Genomic DNA, 20,367 nt, shown 5'->3' with positions numbered 1-20,367 from the left:
CACACATCTATGGGTCAGCTATTTATGTCATTTTTAAAAGGATTTTTCATGGAGGGTCACAGAGTGCAAACAACAAAATCAAGAAATAGTCAGAGATTAGTTCACAGACATGGGCCGTATGTTTAAAGGTGCAATATGTAAGAATCCATACTCCAAACAAGTAGAGGAAGACACACCACCAGCGTAATCGCTATCTGCTGCTAACTGTAGCTGCCCTTAGTTAGCTTAGTTAGCCGTGCAGCTAGCGGTTCGGCCTGGGAGCTGTGGAGGGGAGTGTCAGTGTTAGCTTTGGCATGCTAACTTAATTATATATCTCCGCAAACGTCATTATATCATAAATGTTGATAACTTTAGTTTAACTTTAGATTAACTTTAATATTCTTACATATTGCTTCTTTAAAGTTGAAAGAAATACACTTTAAAATGCTCAAATTACTTGTTTTTCTCAGAGAAATGTTGTTATTCTACAACAAAATTGATTAAAATGCAAAGAAAATTCAAATCAAGACCAAACTGGAGCAGAGAGGAAAGTCTGCAGCTCGTAGGGAAGCTGTCGGCATGATTTTCCTCTTATTACATTTTTTATTTCGTCTTTTTACTTGAGTTCATTTCAAATTTCATTTAATTTGTTGTATGAATGGTTCAGTAAAGGACGTGTTGACTGAGGGTCGGGCTGCTCGCTGGAGTGGTAAACTAGGTTTCATAGGAACCAGCTGACGTGACTGATTGTTTTCCAGTTATTAGTCATACCCCATGCATTTCCATGGAAATGTAGATGTCACTCGCATGTCACCTTTGTTTAAGCTTTAACGTCATTTGTGTAGAAGTCCGTCAGCACGTTGCCCATTTTCTCAGACAGTGTGGATCAACAACCTGAAGCAGGGTTACCGCAAAAGTTATTAACTTCAGACTTTCTGCGTAATCACTTAGACAGTTTAACTAGACGTGCGTGGAATGAGAGCTGCATAACTCTCCTCCTTCTACCTCAGGCTATGAACTTACTTTCACCCCTCGTACAGTTCGTTGATTTTTTAAAAAGTGCTCTGCAACTAAAGACAGTTTTTTTTGAACGTGGGGTGATCAGAAGAGAAGTCTTTGACGATTGGAGGGGCCCTGGAAGTTTTACGAGGTGTCAACAAATGACAGAATCAAACTTTTAAGCCGACACTCATGAGCGGTTCCTGAAATACTGCTACGCTTCACAGTCAATCGAGCATCTGCTGAGGAAGACTGTGTGAAAACGGCTAAGAAATCACCAACATACAGATCATAAGAGTGAAGTATCAATGTTCAGGTCACATAGTCAGCAGCGTTTGTCTCCGCTCTGCAGCTCTCCTCTGTAATGAGCTTAGATGAAACATAATGAATGGAACAAACTGCAGGTCGCTGCTGAAGCTGATGCAAAGCTCCTCTGTAATAACTGTGATATTCAGTCCTGGTGCACTCACTGTACGAGCAGGTTTCTCCCCACGCTGTGATTTAAACCCGCTATACTGTCAGAAACCTAATTTCATGCGAGGATAATAACACTATAAGTTACCTGAGCTGAAGGGTGTGTGAGCCGTATGCTGGTGGATTCGTCTGGAGTCTATTGCTCCCAGGGGTGCTCTGACTTTCAGGCAAGTTTATCATCGATGTGTAATTTTTTTCTCTAAATACATGTTGCCGTTTAGGTCTAAAAGATGTGACACCCATCCACATCCCCCACATTGGTGAGAGGGGGGAGCAGGCATTAAAGGAACAGGTCCAAAAATTTAAATTCAGCCATTATCTACTCATTTTTTATGTTTTAAAACAAGTCCCCATCGACTTCAGTGGTTTAGGAGAATGCTGCAAGGCTGTTTCGCTGTGAAGCTCCAGAAATGTTTTGTGGACTATGAAACTTCATGTCAAGGGGACTAAAAAATGCGGAAACACACCAGGGAGCCAGAGAAGCAGTTAACGATTTTATTGCTAAAAAATCCCCAAAGTCACATCCCTAAAAGTTTGATGCAAGGCTTTGACCAAACCCTGCTGCACCCTACGACAACCACAAAAAAATCTTACTGGCTGCACCTGATAGAAGGAAAAACTGCAAGGAATAAGCCGTGCAGTTGCTGAAATATCATTTTATCTTGACAACATTTAGTTTTTATAGTTGTTCCAGGAGATTTTTAGGGGAGTTACATCGCACCGGACACCCCTGATTTGTATAAAGTAGCCAGATTTAAACTTGAGGAGTGGGACACGCGCAACCGAATCATCAAAACCACAGATCAAAATGAGTGTTTCTTTACATTGTTACTTTGCGTTTGCTTCGGTTCTGTCACAAGGCTGTGCTTAAGCTCCGGTGAGGGCACAAAAACCACTTGGTGAGGGTTAAGGAAACACCATGGTTTGGCTTATAATGTCTGTTCTGGTCACCTGGAGGTCGTCCTTCCCGTGAAAGAGCAGCTAGGAAAAGTCCCCACTGACTCAAACTGCAGTCATCCCCGCCTGGATTTTCTTGCAAACTTTTCTTTTAAGCAATTGTCTCTGTTACAGTAAATGATAAAATCTAGATGGAGTGAGTCACCTCTCCTAAAAATAAACCCTGATCTGTGATCTCAGGTCACACGGCTGCATATTTAGCATATTTCTGTCTGCTCTCGAGGAGGAGAAACAGAATGAGGGGGCATGAGGGTTGTCGCTGAGTGTTTTTTCCCTCCGTGCCAACACAAACGCTGCTTTTAACCAAATCCCATTTAACGTTCCAGTCGTGGATTCTCCCGCAAGCGTGCTCAGACTCCTTACCAAGTGTTTATCCGACGTTTAGATTCATCAAACTGTCTGAAAGCTTGGTGGCGATGCCCATATCATATGTTTTGTAACCCACAACACGTTCGAAAACACTGACTTGTAAAAATGAGCTTCACACGTGACCGGAAATTGGAGTTAAACTTAATGTAATGGCCACTCTTGCGTTCACACATTTCCATTTATTTGACAGTAATGTTTTCAGTCAAAAGCTATTAGGTGGGTAATTTTGCAGCGAGCTGCCGACGCTGGGAGCTCACTCCTCCATGAAATTGTTTGTCCAAGAGTAAGTAAGTATTCCAGAAATGTTTTCTCTCAAGACTCCCAGATGTTTGGGCCGGCAGTGCTGCTGATAACACACACACACAAAGAGAGAGAGAGAGAGTGGGAAATCATGTCATTAACCCTGTTAGTCAGTCAGACTTGTGGCCACGGAGATAAATACCGTGATTATCTTTCTTCACTATGAACAGACACACAAATCAGATGTATGATCTGGCTCGAAGTTCAGTTTATCCTCTTGTGCTCAAGTTGCTTTTGGCAAGATTAGCCCGCTGCTCGGTTCAATTCGGCCCTCCAGATGTTTCAAGCGAACAAAAATGAAAGAATAATTGTAAAAAATTATAATAATTTATGTGCTGTTTTGTTTTTCGTGATGTAAAAACGCTATTTAAATACGTAAGATTCCTAATTCCTAACTTTTGCACAGGAAGAGACCTGTTTTTTTTTGTATCTACGGCAGGAAAGAAGTCAAGTGGAGCGACAACAAGAGCTTTGGGTGACACACTTCCTAAAAAACAGAGTGTGGAAGCCAGAGGAGGAGTATTCTCACCAAACTTCATTTATGTGCACAATAAATAAACACATCACTTTGCTGCTTCATGTTCCTGGTGGTGTTTAAGGCCACTCTTTGTTCTACAGACTCAGCTCGGCGTCCCGCTCACCGGTTCGCCCGTTATCCCCTCAGTGCCCTTCAACGGCACCCAGTGCCATCTGCAGAGTGCCATCTGTTGATGATGATGGCGTGATGATGGGTGACCGGGTGGGTCACCGTGCCAACCTCAATCCCCGAGCTCTGTGCTGTTGATTCGACTGCACACGCCGCAGAAAAGTTTTTCTAAATGTCAACTCCATCTTGAATTTCTTTAGCAATAAAGACGACTGAAGGATCAGACGCTTGTGTCCCGCATTGCTCAACTCAGCTTAAGGGTTTTCCTGAATCTAGTGGAAGTTTATATTAAATTTTTTTCAACAATGTTCATTTTAAAGAGCAGTACAAGGAGAAACATGTGTGCATACTTACAAATATCCAGCATGATACTGTAATACAAACATATACACCATCTTAAAACACATCCAGCTCCAAAGGAAACCACTTTAAGTGTCCATTTTCAGTGATATTAGTAATAAATTTAAACTTGGACCACGTAAACTATATGATGTGGACCCATTGTGTTTTGCAGCTAATAGGGGCAGTTACAGGTCATCAGATAAATAAATAATTCAGTGTGTTTAAACTCCTGTAATTCAATGACAGAAGCACTAACAGAGCTTCAGACTGTTTGAGAGACTTACGGACTGTAACCGTTCAGAACAGCCCAACACCGTGCCTGTACTCCCAATGCTTAAACAACAGCTTTGAATCTTCTTCGGGCTAGACTGGGATAATTAGGATCATTTAACATACATTTCCAGGAATGTTAACGATCTGTGTTTCTGTCGCGCAGCCCTCTGTGGGCAGATCAGCTCAGTGGATTCACCTCTTAATTACCATAATAATGTCATAATGTCAGACTGGAGCACGAGTTGATTTTGGTGCTTTGTGTTCTGTCCTCTTCTCAGCTTCTTCATGGGTTTAAGAGGGATTAGAGGAAATATTCAAAAAACTCAAAACAAACAGAACAAATCCGACATATTTGTTTATTTCCCATTTTCAGATATTCTTCCATATTAATCTATAGGTGACCTGTTGTACATCCCCAGAACTCATGGTAACATCTTCCAGTTCATTACTTTGTTCAACCAACAGTTCAAAATCAAAAGATGTTAAATTTCCACTCATAAAACAGAGAAAAGCTGCACATTTTGGGAAGCTGGAAACCAATTTCTACTATTTCATGATCATTAAGGACTTCTACTCTCCTCCTTTAACCTCCTGAATGTGCCTGTTCCAGCTCTCAGTGCAGGATATTTAAGTCAGAGGCGTCTCTGCATCCTCTCTTCTAGATTTATCCACACCACTCCACTGCAGCTTTGAATCACTCTCCTCTAACTGAGCGTGTTTGTCTTTGTTTCAGAGACAGACTCGAGCTGTCACTTCACCGGGACGCCTCCATTTGTCACTGTTTGTCATCGGAGAGAAACCCCTGCTGCTGTTTGCGCTGGCTGCTGTGGGCTTTCAGCTCATCCAGTGTGTCTCGTGTGGGTTTTAAAAACTGCAGCTGGAGGAGGTTTGTTTGGCTTGCTGCACTTTTTACGGTAGAGAAGAGAAGAGAAGAGGGGGAGATTAGGCCGTGGTGGAAATGAAAACGAGCGAGGAGAGGGATGAGAGAGAGCGTCTCTGTGTGTGACAGCGAGTTGCCAAGATCTAATTCCTTCTTTATGGATGATTTCCAACCGAGAAAAGCGCAGCACGTCATCCGACGGTGGAGCTGCTGTCAGGAATCAGAGAGAACAGCCAGCAATCACCAGAATTATTTTTAGGTCTCCAGAGCTCCTGCTGAGATTTATTACTGGTCACATTGCTAATGCCTCAGTGATCTACAAGTAATACCTTCTTAAAAAAGATATATTTTATTTCCAATTTCCTGCAGATTTCCTGAGATTTTCTGAATCTAGCTGCTGGAATTTTCTCCAATTCAGCCACGAAAGCGTCAGTACATTGGATGAGGGTTGAGGTCAGGGCTCTGTGCTGCTGTCGTGAAGATGGATGCTCACTGTTTGTCTCAAATGTTGTGGTACGCTCGAGATTAAGGAACCAAACAAAACCATAAAAATTAGCAGCAGACCAAAAGTATGCATGCGGAGGGGTGTGTCCACATACTTTTGGCCACATTGAATATGTCCTCTTTGTGTGGTAACACTTCTGTAAATCGATGACATCCAGCCAAAACACAAAATATTACTTGTTGGTCAAAGCTACAACAGAAAAATGGTGTTTTGCTGTAATTTTGTGATTAATTGCCTACTTAAGCCCGTCTGTTCCTGCAGTATACAGTATATTATATATCTTATAACATTTATTATACACTCCTTCATCTTTCATATACATACATACATTTTATGTATACTCACAGACACTGTTGTCTCACTGTGTGCCTTTATTTGACTAACTTGTCTCACAACAGTTAAAGAATAATCAATAAATAACTGGAGAAGCCTCGTGGACGAGAGGTGAGACATCCAGTTGCCTGCGATTAAGGCACTTTAGAGTAAATAATTGATCAAGAAAAACGTTGCAGCATAAAGAAGAGGAATGGGAACAACATACACGTGCAAATTTGCAATAGTTGCGGCCACTTTCATGCATTCAAATGCACAAAACCTCACAACCTCTTTGAAAATGACACTATAAGACATTATTTACACCCTGTTTAAGCTGAAAAGTGTGAGCTCACACCCTGTCTGAAGTGACTGACACATGTCAGAGGTGTAAATAACATCTTCTTAAATCAATTATGTTTCCTCAGTTGTTTTTTTTAAGTTTTAAAACAAGTCCCCATCTACTTCAGTTGTTCAGGAGAACGCTGCATCGCTGTTTTGCCGTGAAGCTCCAGAGATGTTTAGCGCATTACGTGGAAACCTCACCCGACTTTCCATCAGCATGAGGGTGAGGAGATAACAACTGAATTTTCATTTTTGCGTTGAACTTGTCCTTTAACACTGTTGTATCTAAGTGCAGCCTTACAGAGCTGCTGGCATTGATGTGTCTTTTGAGATTTCTGGTTCAGAGTGAAGCGTCTGCATATGAACGAGCTGAAGTGTAGATGAAAGCCGGCTGAGCAACATTCATCATTTTACAACAGACGTGAGATGAAACGCAGGTTGAACATCAGCCTGGTGTCGCCCCTCTTTGCCTCTCAGCTCTAACTCAAACCATTTGCTCCTATAATTTCACGGTGCGACTTTTAAAAGGGCCTTGAATCCGTCTTTCACATCTTTTTCTTCCTCTGTCAAGGATCCTGATGAAGACCTTCAGCCTGAGCTGGTTGAAGAAGCACGTCCGACACAAACCAGACTTCTCAACCACGCTGAGGCAATGGAAAACAAGAGGAGCCAGAGACTTGCATGACTTGCGGCAATTACTGCAGATACCACGGCTGATCCCCGAAGCTTAATCTGAAGATTGGAGCGCTTCATCACAGGTTTTAAAGAGCAAGTCACAACCAGAGACATAAAAACTGGAGCTTACAGTGAAGTTAGTTCCACAATCAGGGTCAAATAAATCACATAAAGAGGAATCTGATCTATTTAGGAGGTGGAAGTGGCAGAAAACACGCTCGTAATCTGTCGCTTTATGGTCGTGTGTGCATGTTATCTCAGCTCAGGGAGGACAGGATGTGAAAACAAAAAGGGAGAAGAGAGAGTCAGCGTTTTATTGTTGATGTACAGCTGCAAACGGGATGTCAAGAGGCAGTCAAGAGGAAGGATAGTCGAGAAGGTCTGATGATTCAGAGTTCAAGATGTTTAACACTGTAAAGTGAAGCTAAAGCAGCTGAAGAGGACTCGTGACTCTCATCTCTGCATGTCCAGTTCAGCGTGAGGAGAACAGAAAGGCTCTAAAAAATCCCTCCAGTGCAGTAAAATGATGGGAAATGCACCTGAGTGTGCAAAGCTGTGCACCATCTACTGGTATGATGGAGAGTAGCAGCTGTCTACCTCCTGTTAGAGCTGGAGGAGGTGTATTTAAAGTAAAAGATACAACCTTAATCTTCATTTTTATAGCTATATATGATCGGTTACAAGCTTATAACAGCCTTAAAGGGCCAGTTCACCTAAATCATAAGAGTATTTTCTTTTAGCCCTCGTCTTGTGGAGCCATGCGGGTGTTTATTGAGTTTTAGCCATCGTTATAAAAGGTTACATTTATAGTTAATTAAAACTTTAGTTAATAGGTGTATCACACTCATTTTTTGTCTCCTACTAAAGGAGTAGTCCCTTTAAAACAACAGTAATTCACAGTGAGGGTTGATTATCCAGAGAAACAGAGGATATTTATGGTTTTCAATGCCATGAGAACCACAAACAGGTTTTTATTCAGCCCGGAGGCAGTCGTCTCTGAGGTTTTATTATGTCTCAGATTTTATTTAACTACCAAGAAAGCCTCACTAGGATTAAAAGCTTGTTTTCAATTGTCACAGCCAAGAAAGGCAGCATCAACAAAGAGTTAGCAACAAACCTCGTCATAAAAACATTATAAAATACGCCACGAAATTAAAATTCAAACTGAAATGTGACTATAAAACCTGAATAAACCTTTCAATTCAGTCGTGTGAAAAGATTTCAACCCCACATCATCTTAAACCTCAAATTCAAGGACTTTAAGGACTTTCCAGCCCCAATTCCCTCAAATTCAAGGACCCAAACCAGTCTAGTTTGAGGCATGGATCAAGATAAATTACGATCACAACACTGAGAATATTTATAATGAAAACTAGCAGAAGCTCACGACCATTAAAAGGAAATATGAAAAGTTACATTTCCGTCCTTTCGCAAAATGTGTTTATTCAAGACCTTTCAATGACTTATAATAACATTTAAATAACTCAGACAAAAGATAAAAAATAATGAGACGTGGGAACTTTACAATGTACAAGTTTATTTTTAATGAACTCTTCAGTGGTTGGTAGTCACAGCACAGCTTGCATGTATTAAGCCACACACCTATTTTACAAGATGACGGGAAAAAAAAAAATAATAAAGAAAAACAAAACAAAAACAAAAAACCAGAGTAGATGGCCATCAGTCCATCTGCAGTGACTTTTTTTCTTTTACTTCTTCTTTGACTAAAATATCCTTAAAAAGGCCACTGAAATGCATAAAACGTCTTCAGATGCATGAAATATCCGATGGTGGCGATTTTTGCTTTAAACCTGACATCAAGACTCCTCACATGGCATTGACAGTGCATGTAGACATAAAAAGGAACTGGGTTAGCGATACCTAAGATATTCTTCTTTTTTTTTTTTAGTGACAACACCTCGGCTATAATACTACAGCTTTAAAAAAAAAAAAAAAAAAAAAGGGAAACAAAATTAACAGCACTCTTCCAAGATACTGAATACAATGAAAGTGAAATGTAGTGAAGCGATTATTCTGTTTTTTTTTTTTATATCTCACAATTTATGTGAACACTTATTTTTAAACTGGAAAAAAGAAAAAAAAAAAAAAAGCACTGAACACTGCCAGCTGTAGGCCTCTAACTGCACTGTATCCAATGTCTTTAGACTATAAAATAATTAAAACACACCTTTTTGTCCTCTGGAATTTGTATACTTTTTAATAGTAACAGACGGGAACCATAAACGCATGCCATGTGCTGGTCTCAAACAAATACATACAGGTATATACAGCATCACTCAGTACCTGCTAAAACAAAGTGAGAAATACAGAGTATAAACTGACTACACTACAAACTTAAAACAAAAAAAAAAAAAAAACAAAAAAAAAAAAGAGGAGGAGGAAGGTGAGCGATGGAAGCGGTGGAAGAGTGAAAAAATCCTACGTGTGTGTGTGTGATGGACTCATCATTAAAGCATTAAAAAAAAGAAAAGAAATGCATATTGCACATACAGTGAAAGCTTAAATTCCACCAGGTCCGCCTCGTTTTCGCTAAAGCGAGATTCAAAAAACAAAAAAAAAAACATTTCCCTCTTGGAGGAAGACACAGAGGTACAAAAAAAAAAAAAAAAAAAAATGGAGAGGGAGATTGCGTGTGTGTGTGCGTTGGTGTGATCTGTGTGGGGCCACGAGGAGCTGATGGGGGGGCAGAAGTGGCACTTTTGTTTTTTAAGGGAGGAAACTGCACAGCACACTTACACAAGAGAGAGAGAGAGAGATAGAGGAGAGAGGAGGAGAAAAAAAAAAAAACATCAGAGAGATTGTGGCACAAATAAAATAAAAATCAGGTGTTGGATAATATCTTCTTCAGTGATAGCCAAGAGAGAGAAGAGAGAGAGAGAGAGAGAGAGAAGAGATCGATGCATTTTTTCTCTTTATGTACAACTAAGGCTTATTGGTTAAATAGTTTTCAGGCTTCCCCGCCCACGATGCTTTTAACATGCGGATCACGCAACCCTTTCTCCTGGTTTTTTTTTTTTTGCTCTGTAAACTTCTAATCGGGACAGCAGCCACACGTGGGTTATAAGTCTAGGAGGGAGGGAGGGAGGGAGGGAAGAAGGGAGGGAGGTGAATGGATGGATGGATGGATGCTGCGGTAGTGGTAGTGGTAGTGGTGGTGGTGGTGGTGGTTGCAAAAAGGGAGGAGAAAAAGAAGAAAAAAAGAAAAAAAGGAGTCTTGTCTCTGATGTCTGTTGCAATTAATATCTAAATGTGCAATTCCATTAGTCACTGCCATGGGGGACTAGGGGGTGCAGAAGACGGGGTGGGCGGGCGGGGGTATCTGTTCTACTTGGAAAGCTTGCTAATGACTCGAATGAGCGCTCCGTTCTCGTCCTTTAGTCTCTGGTTGTCTGCTTTCAAGTCTGGGAGCGTCTGAAAGGGAAGAAAAAAGGAAAAAGGGAAGGTGGGAAGAGACATAGACAGAGAGAGAGAGAGAAGGCTTAGACAAGTCTTGACAGATACACAATGTCGACAAACCAGCCAGGCCAGTTTTTCTTTTAAACAAATTGTTAATTGCAGCCTGAAGTCACACAGCATCTCTCAACTTTTGTTTTCTCCTTTTCTTTTTTTTTTTTTTTTTTTTTAAAGTTCTCGTTCCAAGTCAGGAGAGAGAGAAGTAAAAAAAAGCGGGCACACCACAGGCCACAAGATCCTGAGAAAAGCCATGCAGAATCTCAACGGCTGCTCACCGGCAGCCACAACAGTAACACAGCAGAGACAAATAAAAGTCACCGTTTTATTTGTTGGTCACTCAGGGTGTCTACAGGTGTCGGACGCGTACATTTAATTCTTTAGAAGAGCTTTTCTAGATGATTTTTAACCACATTTAACACTGATTTTTCGCTGTATAATCCCTGCAGGCAAGTGTAAAGTGTATGTGTGGTTCTGTGCTGAGGTAGGTTTTGTGTAGGAATGCCATTATAAGACTGAGTTAGCTTCATCTACTGTATATTTTGTGCAAGTATAAGTAAGTATTTAAGGTTTAAAGATTTGTAACATCACAAATGTGGACTTTAACGCAGAAGAGGGACTCATTTTGACAAAAAAAGACATTAATAGACGGATAATTTAAATTAGATAAAAGGTTTGTGGCTATTTAGACCTCGCAAATTCAAATGTAAGAGTATTTAATCAGGTCTAATATTTATAAAATTGAGTTTAAGACATTTTAAAAAGGACCTGCAGACACCCTGTTATTTGTTCTAGGGCATATACATTTGAAAAATCCTCATTGTATGGTCTCCTACAGAGCCTGGCAGGTGTCAGGAGTAACTCATCTTGTTTTTATATAAATATAAGAATATCATGCTCTTTAAAATGATAAAATTCTCAAGTATAACAGCTGGACTTTAAGTTACTGTGTTGTTTTAGCTCTTCAGAGTGTTAGCATTAGGCTAGCTGCTGTGTTTTGGTACTGAGGTGCCTACAAATTCATTCGATCATTATGCTGCTGTGATGCTACACTGGATGTTGATACAGCTACACAGTAATACACAGTTTGGGCAATTGATTGTGTTTTAGACAAGATGAAACTACACTGATTTCTAAAAGGAAACACTAGCAGGTCATAATGAATTGTTTTCATGTTGTGCTCTGTTCCATTTGTGTATATCAAAGCCACAAAACTTAATTTCCTGGAGGAAGACAGTTGCTTGTTGAGTCTCGTCCACAGGTCGCCAAAACCTGCACAACGATCACTCATCATCCTCCAGGAAGTTACATTCTGTTGCTTTAAGGCCTTAACGGTCTTGTTTGCTTACGTTGGTCACATAGAGGGATCAGTTTAAAACTGAGACTGTTTCCTCTTCATGACACCTGCCAGGTTCCATAGTTTCAACGGTAATGCTTCTTAACTTCTGGTTTTGTATGTTTATGGTGGGTAAATTCTTAAAGTTTAACATTTGCAGGATTGCTGTATAATACTGAACAAAACTCTAAACAATAAAAGCATAAAAGTTAGTGAAAATCCTACTAGATGATTACAGATACAAATATGTAAACTGACTTTCTTCTTTAAAAAACATGTGCAGAAGCTGTGGTGGTAGAAGACTCCAACAAGACACTTTAATTCCCTTAAAAACAAACTTTTCATTACAGATGACAACAACTGTTTGTTTAAAAGTACAGGGAGTTACTTTCAAACTTGATACTGATCAGACACAACCTGTTCCTACATAAACCTGCTGGTGCATGCAGACTTCAACGTTTGTTGATGTCAATCAGAATTCAAAGTTGGGGAGTAAAGAAAAAAAAGGTTCACTCTCTGAAGACTGGGGCCAAAAAAAGGAAGCCACTTCATGCAAAGAAGCCAGAACAAGCCAAACTGAACAACTGAGCTCCTTCTGACGGGAGCGTCACAACTAAAACTACAGAGGGCACTCTCCTTTACAGCACTTTGTGTTTTATAAAAATCAAGTCAATTTAGACACCTACTGGCTTTTTACTCATACTTACCTGAGCTTCATCTCCAACCATTATTTAGTTTGACATGTTTTCGGGTTTTTGTACTGTAAGCGGAGAGTGTCCTGTTGTAAAGAAAGACACCCTCCCCACTCTGAAAACCAAAAGCTCTGGGGAGGCAGAGGGGGACGGAAAGGGGAGTTTACAAAACCAGTGGTGGTTGGGCGGCTGGGCACCTGCCTGTCTATGGGTGCGGGCAGAGCACGAATGGAGCATGAGAAGAATGGGGTTGGGAAGAGGGGGGAAAGTGAGGAGGAAGAGGAGATGGTGGTGGACAGACGGACGTGGCTTTTAGAGGTCGACGGTGGGCAGCTGGCTGCAGGCGGACTGCGAGAGCTTTGCCAACACGCGGGACAGGGCCCGGTTCTCAGCCTGCAGCCGCTCTTTAACCTGCCGCAGGGCCTGAACCTGCTTTACCTGGGGGAGGTTCTGCAGGAGGGGGAAAACAACAACCACAACACAGGAAAACAAAGAGAAGAGAGAGGGAGTGAAAGGATGACAGAAGAGGAGAGTATGTGTTTCAAGAGAAGAAGATTAATGAAAGACAGGACAATTAAATTAATAGAGAAGAGGGGCCGAAGGAAGAGAAGGAAAAAGGGAAAACAGAAAAGGAAGACTGTTAGAAAATGGGGACAGATTTTGGAAACCGAAGGAATGATTAAGAGCTTTTTTCTGCTTCAGCGTGATGCTTGTAGATAGAATGGAAAAGTGACACTGATAAGATCAGCCAGCTGGCTGCCACCTAAAAATAAACACACTTTGTTATCACAGCCATGGGAACAACACTTGCTTACTAGGAATTAATGGATTTTTCTTTCTCTCTCTCCTCCTAAATTTTCTCGAAGAGGAACACGTAATTGGCCGACTCGATAGAAGAGCTTAAATGTTCTGTCGACATGGATTATAACAGCTGACCTGAGATGTGCCCTGAACTGAATAAGAGATGCACAAGTCCACATTTAGCAGGTGTAGAAGGAGGCTAAGATGGGGACACAGGTGACGTCCCATAGAGGAGTTTGTAAGACATTCAGCGAGTATACATTTACATGTTACAACATAAGAAAGATAACCTCTGTCAGCAGCTGTCTGAAGCCTGAATGTTGCTAGTATGAGTTTCCTCAAGTCCATTTAGTGTCTTTTAAGGCCCTGACTGACGGTGTCAAGGTGAGTTTCTGTCTGATTCCATACTACCACCACCTTGTGGTATGGAGAGGCATTTCCTCTCATGAAGGCACAGAATGTACAAGCTAGTTGGCTGTCTGCTGTAGTCTTTACATTGTGTTTAAGTGCAGTTTTTTGGCCACGCAGTCAGCTTTCGTCTTTGGTGTCAGTTCAAGACACCAAGAATTCGTCAGCCTTGGTGTTTAGTCACTTGTCTTGACTGTTTGTGTGACGTGTTCTGCTGCCAACAATTTAACGAGAATCATCGAAATCGTGCAGAAACAAGCAGCCGTGAGTTTAAGGTGTCATCGTGTCATGAGTCAGAGAAAATCATTCTGACAGATTCAACAGCCTGACAGGAGACTGTGCGAGTGTGAGAGAAGGTGGACAAATGAAGCTTTTATGACACTGATACACTAAATATTGTATTTGATGTCTTTGTCAGCTACGTATATATAAACATATGTCTGTCCTTTATTGATGGCTCATGAGAAACAGACATGATGCACATACAGGTTATTTAAAAATGCCATCTTCATCCATTATGTCTATACTTCTGTAGTTAAGTTATCGTCTTAATAAACCAGTGTCAGCAATGTTTCTTTTCTGGCTGCTGTGATTGTGTTTCTTTCAACTGTGCTGTTGTTTCCTTTTGTGCTTCCTTAGCTTCCTAGCTAGCTGGCGAAATTTGTTTCAAGCTTCTGAGGCATGTGGTACAGAGAGGAGGATGCTTTTAAGCCAAACAAAGGGATATGTGTTGGACTCCCTTTGTTGGTAAGACGAGCCAGTTTTCTCAGCTGCTTAAGAGACATTGGGAAACAGCGATAACTACAGTTGTGAGGGAATGAGCAACTCCTGCTAACAGACACACTACCTCAAATTCAGAAATGCATAGTAACCCAATTCCTATTCTCAATAATAATAATAACAACAACAACAACGACAACAATCTAAGCTGAGAACTGGACAAGCTATAAATAAAAGGGGTTTAGATAAATCAGAATGATCACTGTAATGATTTCACTGTGTTCCCAGATCCTTTGTTGAGTACAATGTCATCATACAGATTAGATGTAACTGCAAAAACCATGAAAATCATTTGAGATGACTCACCAGCCCTATTAAACCAAATCCACTGAGTGTCACAGATTTAGATATAAAAGGACACTCATAGACTGAAGTGACAGCTGTTAGCACTATGCTGGAACTCACAAGTACCACCTACACACTCGCTGTGATGCTGACTCCATTAATGGAAATCTTCTCAACCAAAATCTACATGAACAGAGAATATGAAACACTGTGTGTGTGTATGTGTGTGTGTGTGGTGGTGGTACCTTAAGTTCCTCCTCCATCTCAGAAATCTTCCTTTCTAGAGCTCTTCTTTCCTGCGGGGTGGAGGAAAGGCGGGTTAACTCGGGGCGTTTTTATAGAGAGCTGTAAACACACTTCTTTTGGCTCAGGCTCTACACACACTGCGTAAAATAAAAAAAGGTGTGGAAGACGGTGAGGGTGAAGCGATCGCAAACACACACAAACACACACTTGAACACACGCATGACTTGTGAGGCGTCTACAAACAACAGCCAGTTCAGACTTACATCTATACATAATTCAAAGGAAGGAATGAGTTAAGAAGTGGGGATGTAGATGTTTAGAGGTTGTGTTGGATGGTATGTTAATGAAATGACTCATGGACACAGAGGGGGAGAATGTCTTTTTTGGAGCAAAAAAAGGACATTCTCGTATTATCAAAGGATGTGAAGATAAATGGAGGAAGATGGAGAATGGACTTAAGAATAATGGATGAATTTTGCAAATCCAGGGGTTAATTTCATGGCTACACAGCTGCAGATGAAGACGCCAGATGAGCACGGAAAAAATCATGAAAACACACACATGCACAGGTTCTTTCAACGGCAATTTAACAATCTACAACTGTTCTACAATCCAGCGAAAATTCAGATAAACACACTTTCACACAACACTCAAAAACAACAAAGTAAGCAGTCTTGAGAAGAAGAAGTGACCACACGCTGCCTCTGAGGTTCAAAAACAGGTGAGAGAGAAGGTAGCAGTGTTCTGGGTGGCGAGGAGGAGGGAGGAAGTCCCTTTTGACCCCGGCTACAAGGGCGTGTGTGACACGACAGCCAGCAGCAGAGAGTAGACTGATATAAAAACTCAGGTTAAGATCATACCACCACCCAGATGATATTGGGATCTGCTTGTCACCTTCAGACATAAACCCATCGGTGGTGTTACCAACATGTTTAAAGATCAAAATAACGTCTGAGTTCTAGGTTTCGTTTGAGAAAAACTTGAGACACAAGTTAAACATCTTTTTTTCAGAATCAGTCAGATTTATAACAAAGTCGGGTTATTAAACTGGTTCCATCATTACCCTTTTCTCCATCTCAAGCTGTGATCGGTCGGCATAGCGTTCCTGCCTCTGCAAAAAGAGAGAAATAAAAGTGAGTAGGCTTGTCGGGAATCATCTAATCGATCAATCACAGATCAGCGGGAGCAGTGTGAGCTCAAGCGTACCTGTGTGGCCTTCTCTAGTTGTAGCTTCAAGTCTGCCAGCTCCAGGTCTGTGTCACGTAACTGGGCCTTCAACTTCTCGTTCTCAGCTAAGATCTGCTCGTAGAGCTGAAAGGAGGGACGGACATATCCAACAGTTAACAGGTGCAGCAATCAAACCAACACAGACATATCTGACAAGATAAACTGCAGGATTAAAACCAGAAAAGTTTAGTACACAGCTCAGTACAAACCTTCTTATAATCAGTGGTGTCGTCTCTATCCAATCGGCTCGAGTATGTCCTCCGACTCTCACCGTAGCTACGGCTAGAAAGGGTGTCATTGCGATCTAAGGATGAAGTGACCTCGTTCCTACAACAGGAATAACAGGCAACCACTTAAAAATCTAATTGTTGAGCGACACAGAAAACGTATGAAAGGATAATAAAGAAAGAAAGCACATAAAATGAACATACCTGGACAATCTGTCACTCTGTAAGAAAGCAAAAAAGAAAGTGGAGGTTAACGTTTTGGAATATGAAACAGCTTCTCTCTGTAAAAACAGCACCTGACCTTCACTCCTTGCAGCCTCCCACACACACACTCTTATTTCTAAGCAGCTGCCATGCCAGCCACTGCCTCAGGGCCTACTGCGCCTTCGAAGCCTGCAGCGCCCCAGTGAGCGGGGCCAGATATCAGATAGGGAGGTCAGGTTGGAGGGTCGGGCTTCCAGCTATTTTAAAATTGAAGTCGGCTTCCTGAGAGGTCGGCCACACAACAATGCTACAATCTGAGTCAAGACGCCCTGAACGATCAACATACAGTTCAAGTGAGCAGATAAACAGCCAGAACTGGCACGAAAAGGAGACATGGACGATGTTTTTACATGTTGGTGCTTTTAATCCAGAGTGCCAGGCTGCAGAGGAAAGACACTCCAAAGCTTTTCCTGAATGCTTTTTCATCTCCATGCCGAGATAATTGCTCGTTTCCTATTTACTGTTGCTGCTCCACCCTTCATACTGTCCTACTGTAAATGACGGGTGAAAGCTGTGTGTCTTGCTCTACCGTCTGCTCTGCAAACAGACACTCCCATTCAAACAGGAAGTTCATCCGGCCAGCAATATTTTCACAACACAGCTCTTACTCAGTCAATGTGTTTAATTGGATTTGAAGACTGGTTTATCCATTTCTTACATCACATCATTTCTGCTCATCACCGGCTGAAGTTCTCATTTAAAGTGACTTCATATGCACAGACGAGCACATAAAGCTTGAACAGTGTCTCTCCAATCTCATGTCATCATTCGTGTGTGTGCTTTGACCCCCAGAGATCCAGACTTCCTTTTTCTTTGCATGTTTATAAAACCATGTTGATTTGTGGCCAGGGCGAGTTTTGGTTTGCAAGGTCACCCCAGCAACCAGACAATTGCCAGAAGAAAGAAAAGGGAGGGAGGACGGGGGCAATAAAAATTCAAAGGCTGAAGATGAGGGAAGGAAATCATAGCTGTACAGGGCAGAGTGGTGAATATCAAAGACTACCGGATTTGCTTGGACTTCATGAGATGAGACATGAGGAGGGGGCAGAATAAGTGCAGAGGGGCGAGAATCAAATGGAGGTCGTGCCACACAAGCGAAGCAACAGGGCTGGTTTGGTTTTAGCTGGAGGGCTTCTGCTTAAAAGTCAGTTTTATCTACTTTCTGCCGTGTGTTGAGTTACCTGTGGCTCTCCCTTGGTGCTGCCCTCCTCCGAGTCGGACTGCTGGTCAGGGTCATTTTCATCACCCTGGAATGAAAAAAGACAGGAGGGTTACACATGACCTGAGGCTTTTTTATCAAAATGATCAAAGAAGAACATTTATAACCTCCTGCACTTCACCACAAGTGCTGGGAATACTTATGACGGATATAAAAGTGATCTCTGAGAGTCTCTTACATCTTGGGTCCAGAAGGAGACCCCAGTGGAGCGTCTCTTCTCGCGGGGCCGCCTGCGATCCCGGATGGAGCGGGGCTGAGACTTGTCCTCTCCCTCCTTCTCCTCGTCCTTTCTATCTATTTCTGTCCAGCGAGAAGAACGACAGAAGTTAGCCACATATTGCTGCCACGATACTAAAATGATTATTATGACATTTGTTTCCTTCCTTCCTTGAACATCTCTGGTCCGTGTTTCACCAGCCTAACCACCATAACGGCAAACAATGACGACTGATGGACGTCAGACATGGCCATCAAAAAAGCGGTTGGGGAAAATGGCGTTTATTTAGCCAATCAGACAAATTTAATAAATAAATATAGTCATGTGTGTAACCTTTGGGAAAATTTCCCTCGATTTACCGATTGTCCCAGGACCTTGTGTTTATTTTTTTGTTTTTTCCTCCTCTCCCTTATTTGCTTTTTTGTCCACAGTTCCTATAATGTGGATGATGTGAAAAATGGATATAAATAAAAAGTGCAAACAAGCAGGTCTTCTGACAGTGACGTCGATGAGTCTGAAGTCACAGACTCACATCTTTTTAGCTCAATAAACACAGATGATATTTGACCAGAATTGCTCCGGGACATTGAAATCCTCCGGGGAAACCCTGAACTTAACCCTTATTTCTACATCAACAGTGTCAAACAGTAATCCTGACAAGAAATTCAAAGTCGAGAATGTAAAAGTCTGGGATAAACAAGGCAATCATAAATTTGACTTCTTCACAAGGACAACGACTGGACTTGGCTCGAGTTCAGAGGAAACTGAGAGAACAAAGCAGCCAGTGTTTCCTTCCTCCAGTTGAAGGGACTAAAGCTGCCTACTATGTTCCCAGGGATGCTTCATGGATTTATTGTTTACGAGAAGAGCTACTTAATTTAAAAGGCAACCCAATCCCTTTCTGTCTCAATGCTCCTAATCAGAGTGTGGCAGGTCGCTCGTATGAACGTAGACCTGTGGAGACAGAAACCAGCACCGTGCATCCACATGCTCATTGTGAAAAAATGAAGATACTTTATTCCAGCTTATTGACGGCAATCACCAAGGTCGACATTTATTGTATAGGTGGATTTATTTCGACAGGGTCCAAAATAGCTCAACATCAAAGACAAAACAATTAAATGGAAGCCCGTAAAAATACTTTCTACTTTACCATCACTGTGATAAAAGATAAAATCTCTCTCTCTGGTCTGATAAGCCTTTAGATGTTTTAATCTGCTACTCCTACTGGACTTCTTTGATCGTATATCATGATTTACTGGTACCTATCATAATACTCCCCAACCAACACAGCCCCTACACCCTATAGCCATAAACAAGAGCTGTGTCCAGATAAGATGAAGATTTGAAACTTTAAAGAATCTTCAGTTTTTAATTTACCTTCAGAATGGAGATAAAAAGTACGAGTTACTGACCTTTTTCTGTATCTCTGGAGGAACGGCTATAGGAGGAGGTGATGCCCGTCAGACTGTTAGGCCTGTTGAGGGAGCTCGAACTGGAGGACAAAGAGGTGCTAGAGTAGGACGGGATGGAGGCAGTGCTGGCTGTGGAAATGGCGGAGGAGGAAGACGAAGGTCGGTAGCGCTGGTAAGAAGAGAGGACGGAGACAGAAGGCATTGTAAGAGGGACAGTGCAGTGAAATATTTAAAGTTAAGACAAAAACTCAAGAGTAACTTACCTCTTCAAAGCTGCGATACTTCGATCGGTAATCGTCTTCCTTGGTCTCCGTCTCCTTCTTCTCCTCCTGCTTCTCCTTGTCCTGCTTCTCTTTCTCCTCCTTCTCCTCCTCCCGGGTCTTTATGGGACGAGTCCTGCCGATTGTTTTCTCAGCCTCTTGCAGGTCAGTCAGAGTCACACCCTGGAAGAAGAGATTAATATATTATTTATTATTTTATAAACTTTTATAAACATATTATTTGCATTTGCTTCAGCTCTGCAGTAAAAATGTAATAGTCTACTTGTTGTTTTACAATGTTTAATTTTAATGTCATAAATTAGAGTACAGTGAGGTTTGGTCGTTTTTCATGAGAGGACAAAGCTCATATTCTGTCAGGTTGTAAAATAATCAGCTCTTTGTAAAGGCTTGACGTTAAGTGCTGCCTGTGTACACAGACAGTTCTGTCTCAACCAGGATAACT

General features: G+C 41.6%; 1 protein-coding gene across 4 annotated transcripts in view; it reads right to left on the bottom strand.

The window, feature by feature from the left end:
* Window positions 1-10,098: 10,098 nt before the first annotated feature.
* Window positions 10,099-20,367, bottom strand: part of ppp1r12a (protein phosphatase 1, regulatory subunit 12A) — a 49,127-nt gene continuing 38,858 nt past the window's right edge. For 3 of the 4 annotated variants that reach the window (XM_073480530.1, XM_073480532.1, XM_073480531.1), the window contains 10 exons: window positions 19,908-20,087; window positions 19,645-19,813; window positions 18,191-18,312; window positions 17,975-18,040; window positions 16,734-16,750; window positions 16,512-16,629; window positions 16,282-16,386; window positions 16,139-16,186; window positions 15,075-15,125; window positions 10,319-10,488 (listed from right to left, as the gene is read on the bottom strand). In XM_073480530.1, coding sequence (XP_073336631.1) covers window positions 10,402-10,488; window positions 15,075-15,125; window positions 16,139-16,186; window positions 16,282-16,386; window positions 16,512-16,629; window positions 16,734-16,750; window positions 17,975-18,040; window positions 18,191-18,312; window positions 19,645-19,813; window positions 19,908-20,087 — 963 coding nt within the window. In that variant the 3' untranslated portion in view covers window positions 10,319-10,401. Of the gene's footprint in view, window positions 10,489-15,074; window positions 15,126-16,138; window positions 16,187-16,281; window positions 16,387-16,511; window positions 16,630-16,733; window positions 16,751-17,974; window positions 18,041-18,190; window positions 18,313-19,644; window positions 19,814-19,907; window positions 20,088-20,367 lie in introns of all 4 variants that reach the window. The other variant, XM_073480533.1, reaches the window with a different exon arrangement.

The sequence above is a fragment of the Pagrus major genome, chromosome 14 (genome assembly GCF_040436345.1).
Source record: "Pagrus major chromosome 14, Pma_NU_1.0".
In the NCBI taxonomy this organism is placed as follows: Eukaryota; Metazoa; Chordata; class Actinopteri; order Spariformes; family Sparidae; genus Pagrus; species Pagrus major.
The sequence above is the reverse complement of the archived record's forward strand: the minus strand, read 5'-3'. Positions and strand labels throughout refer to the sequence as shown.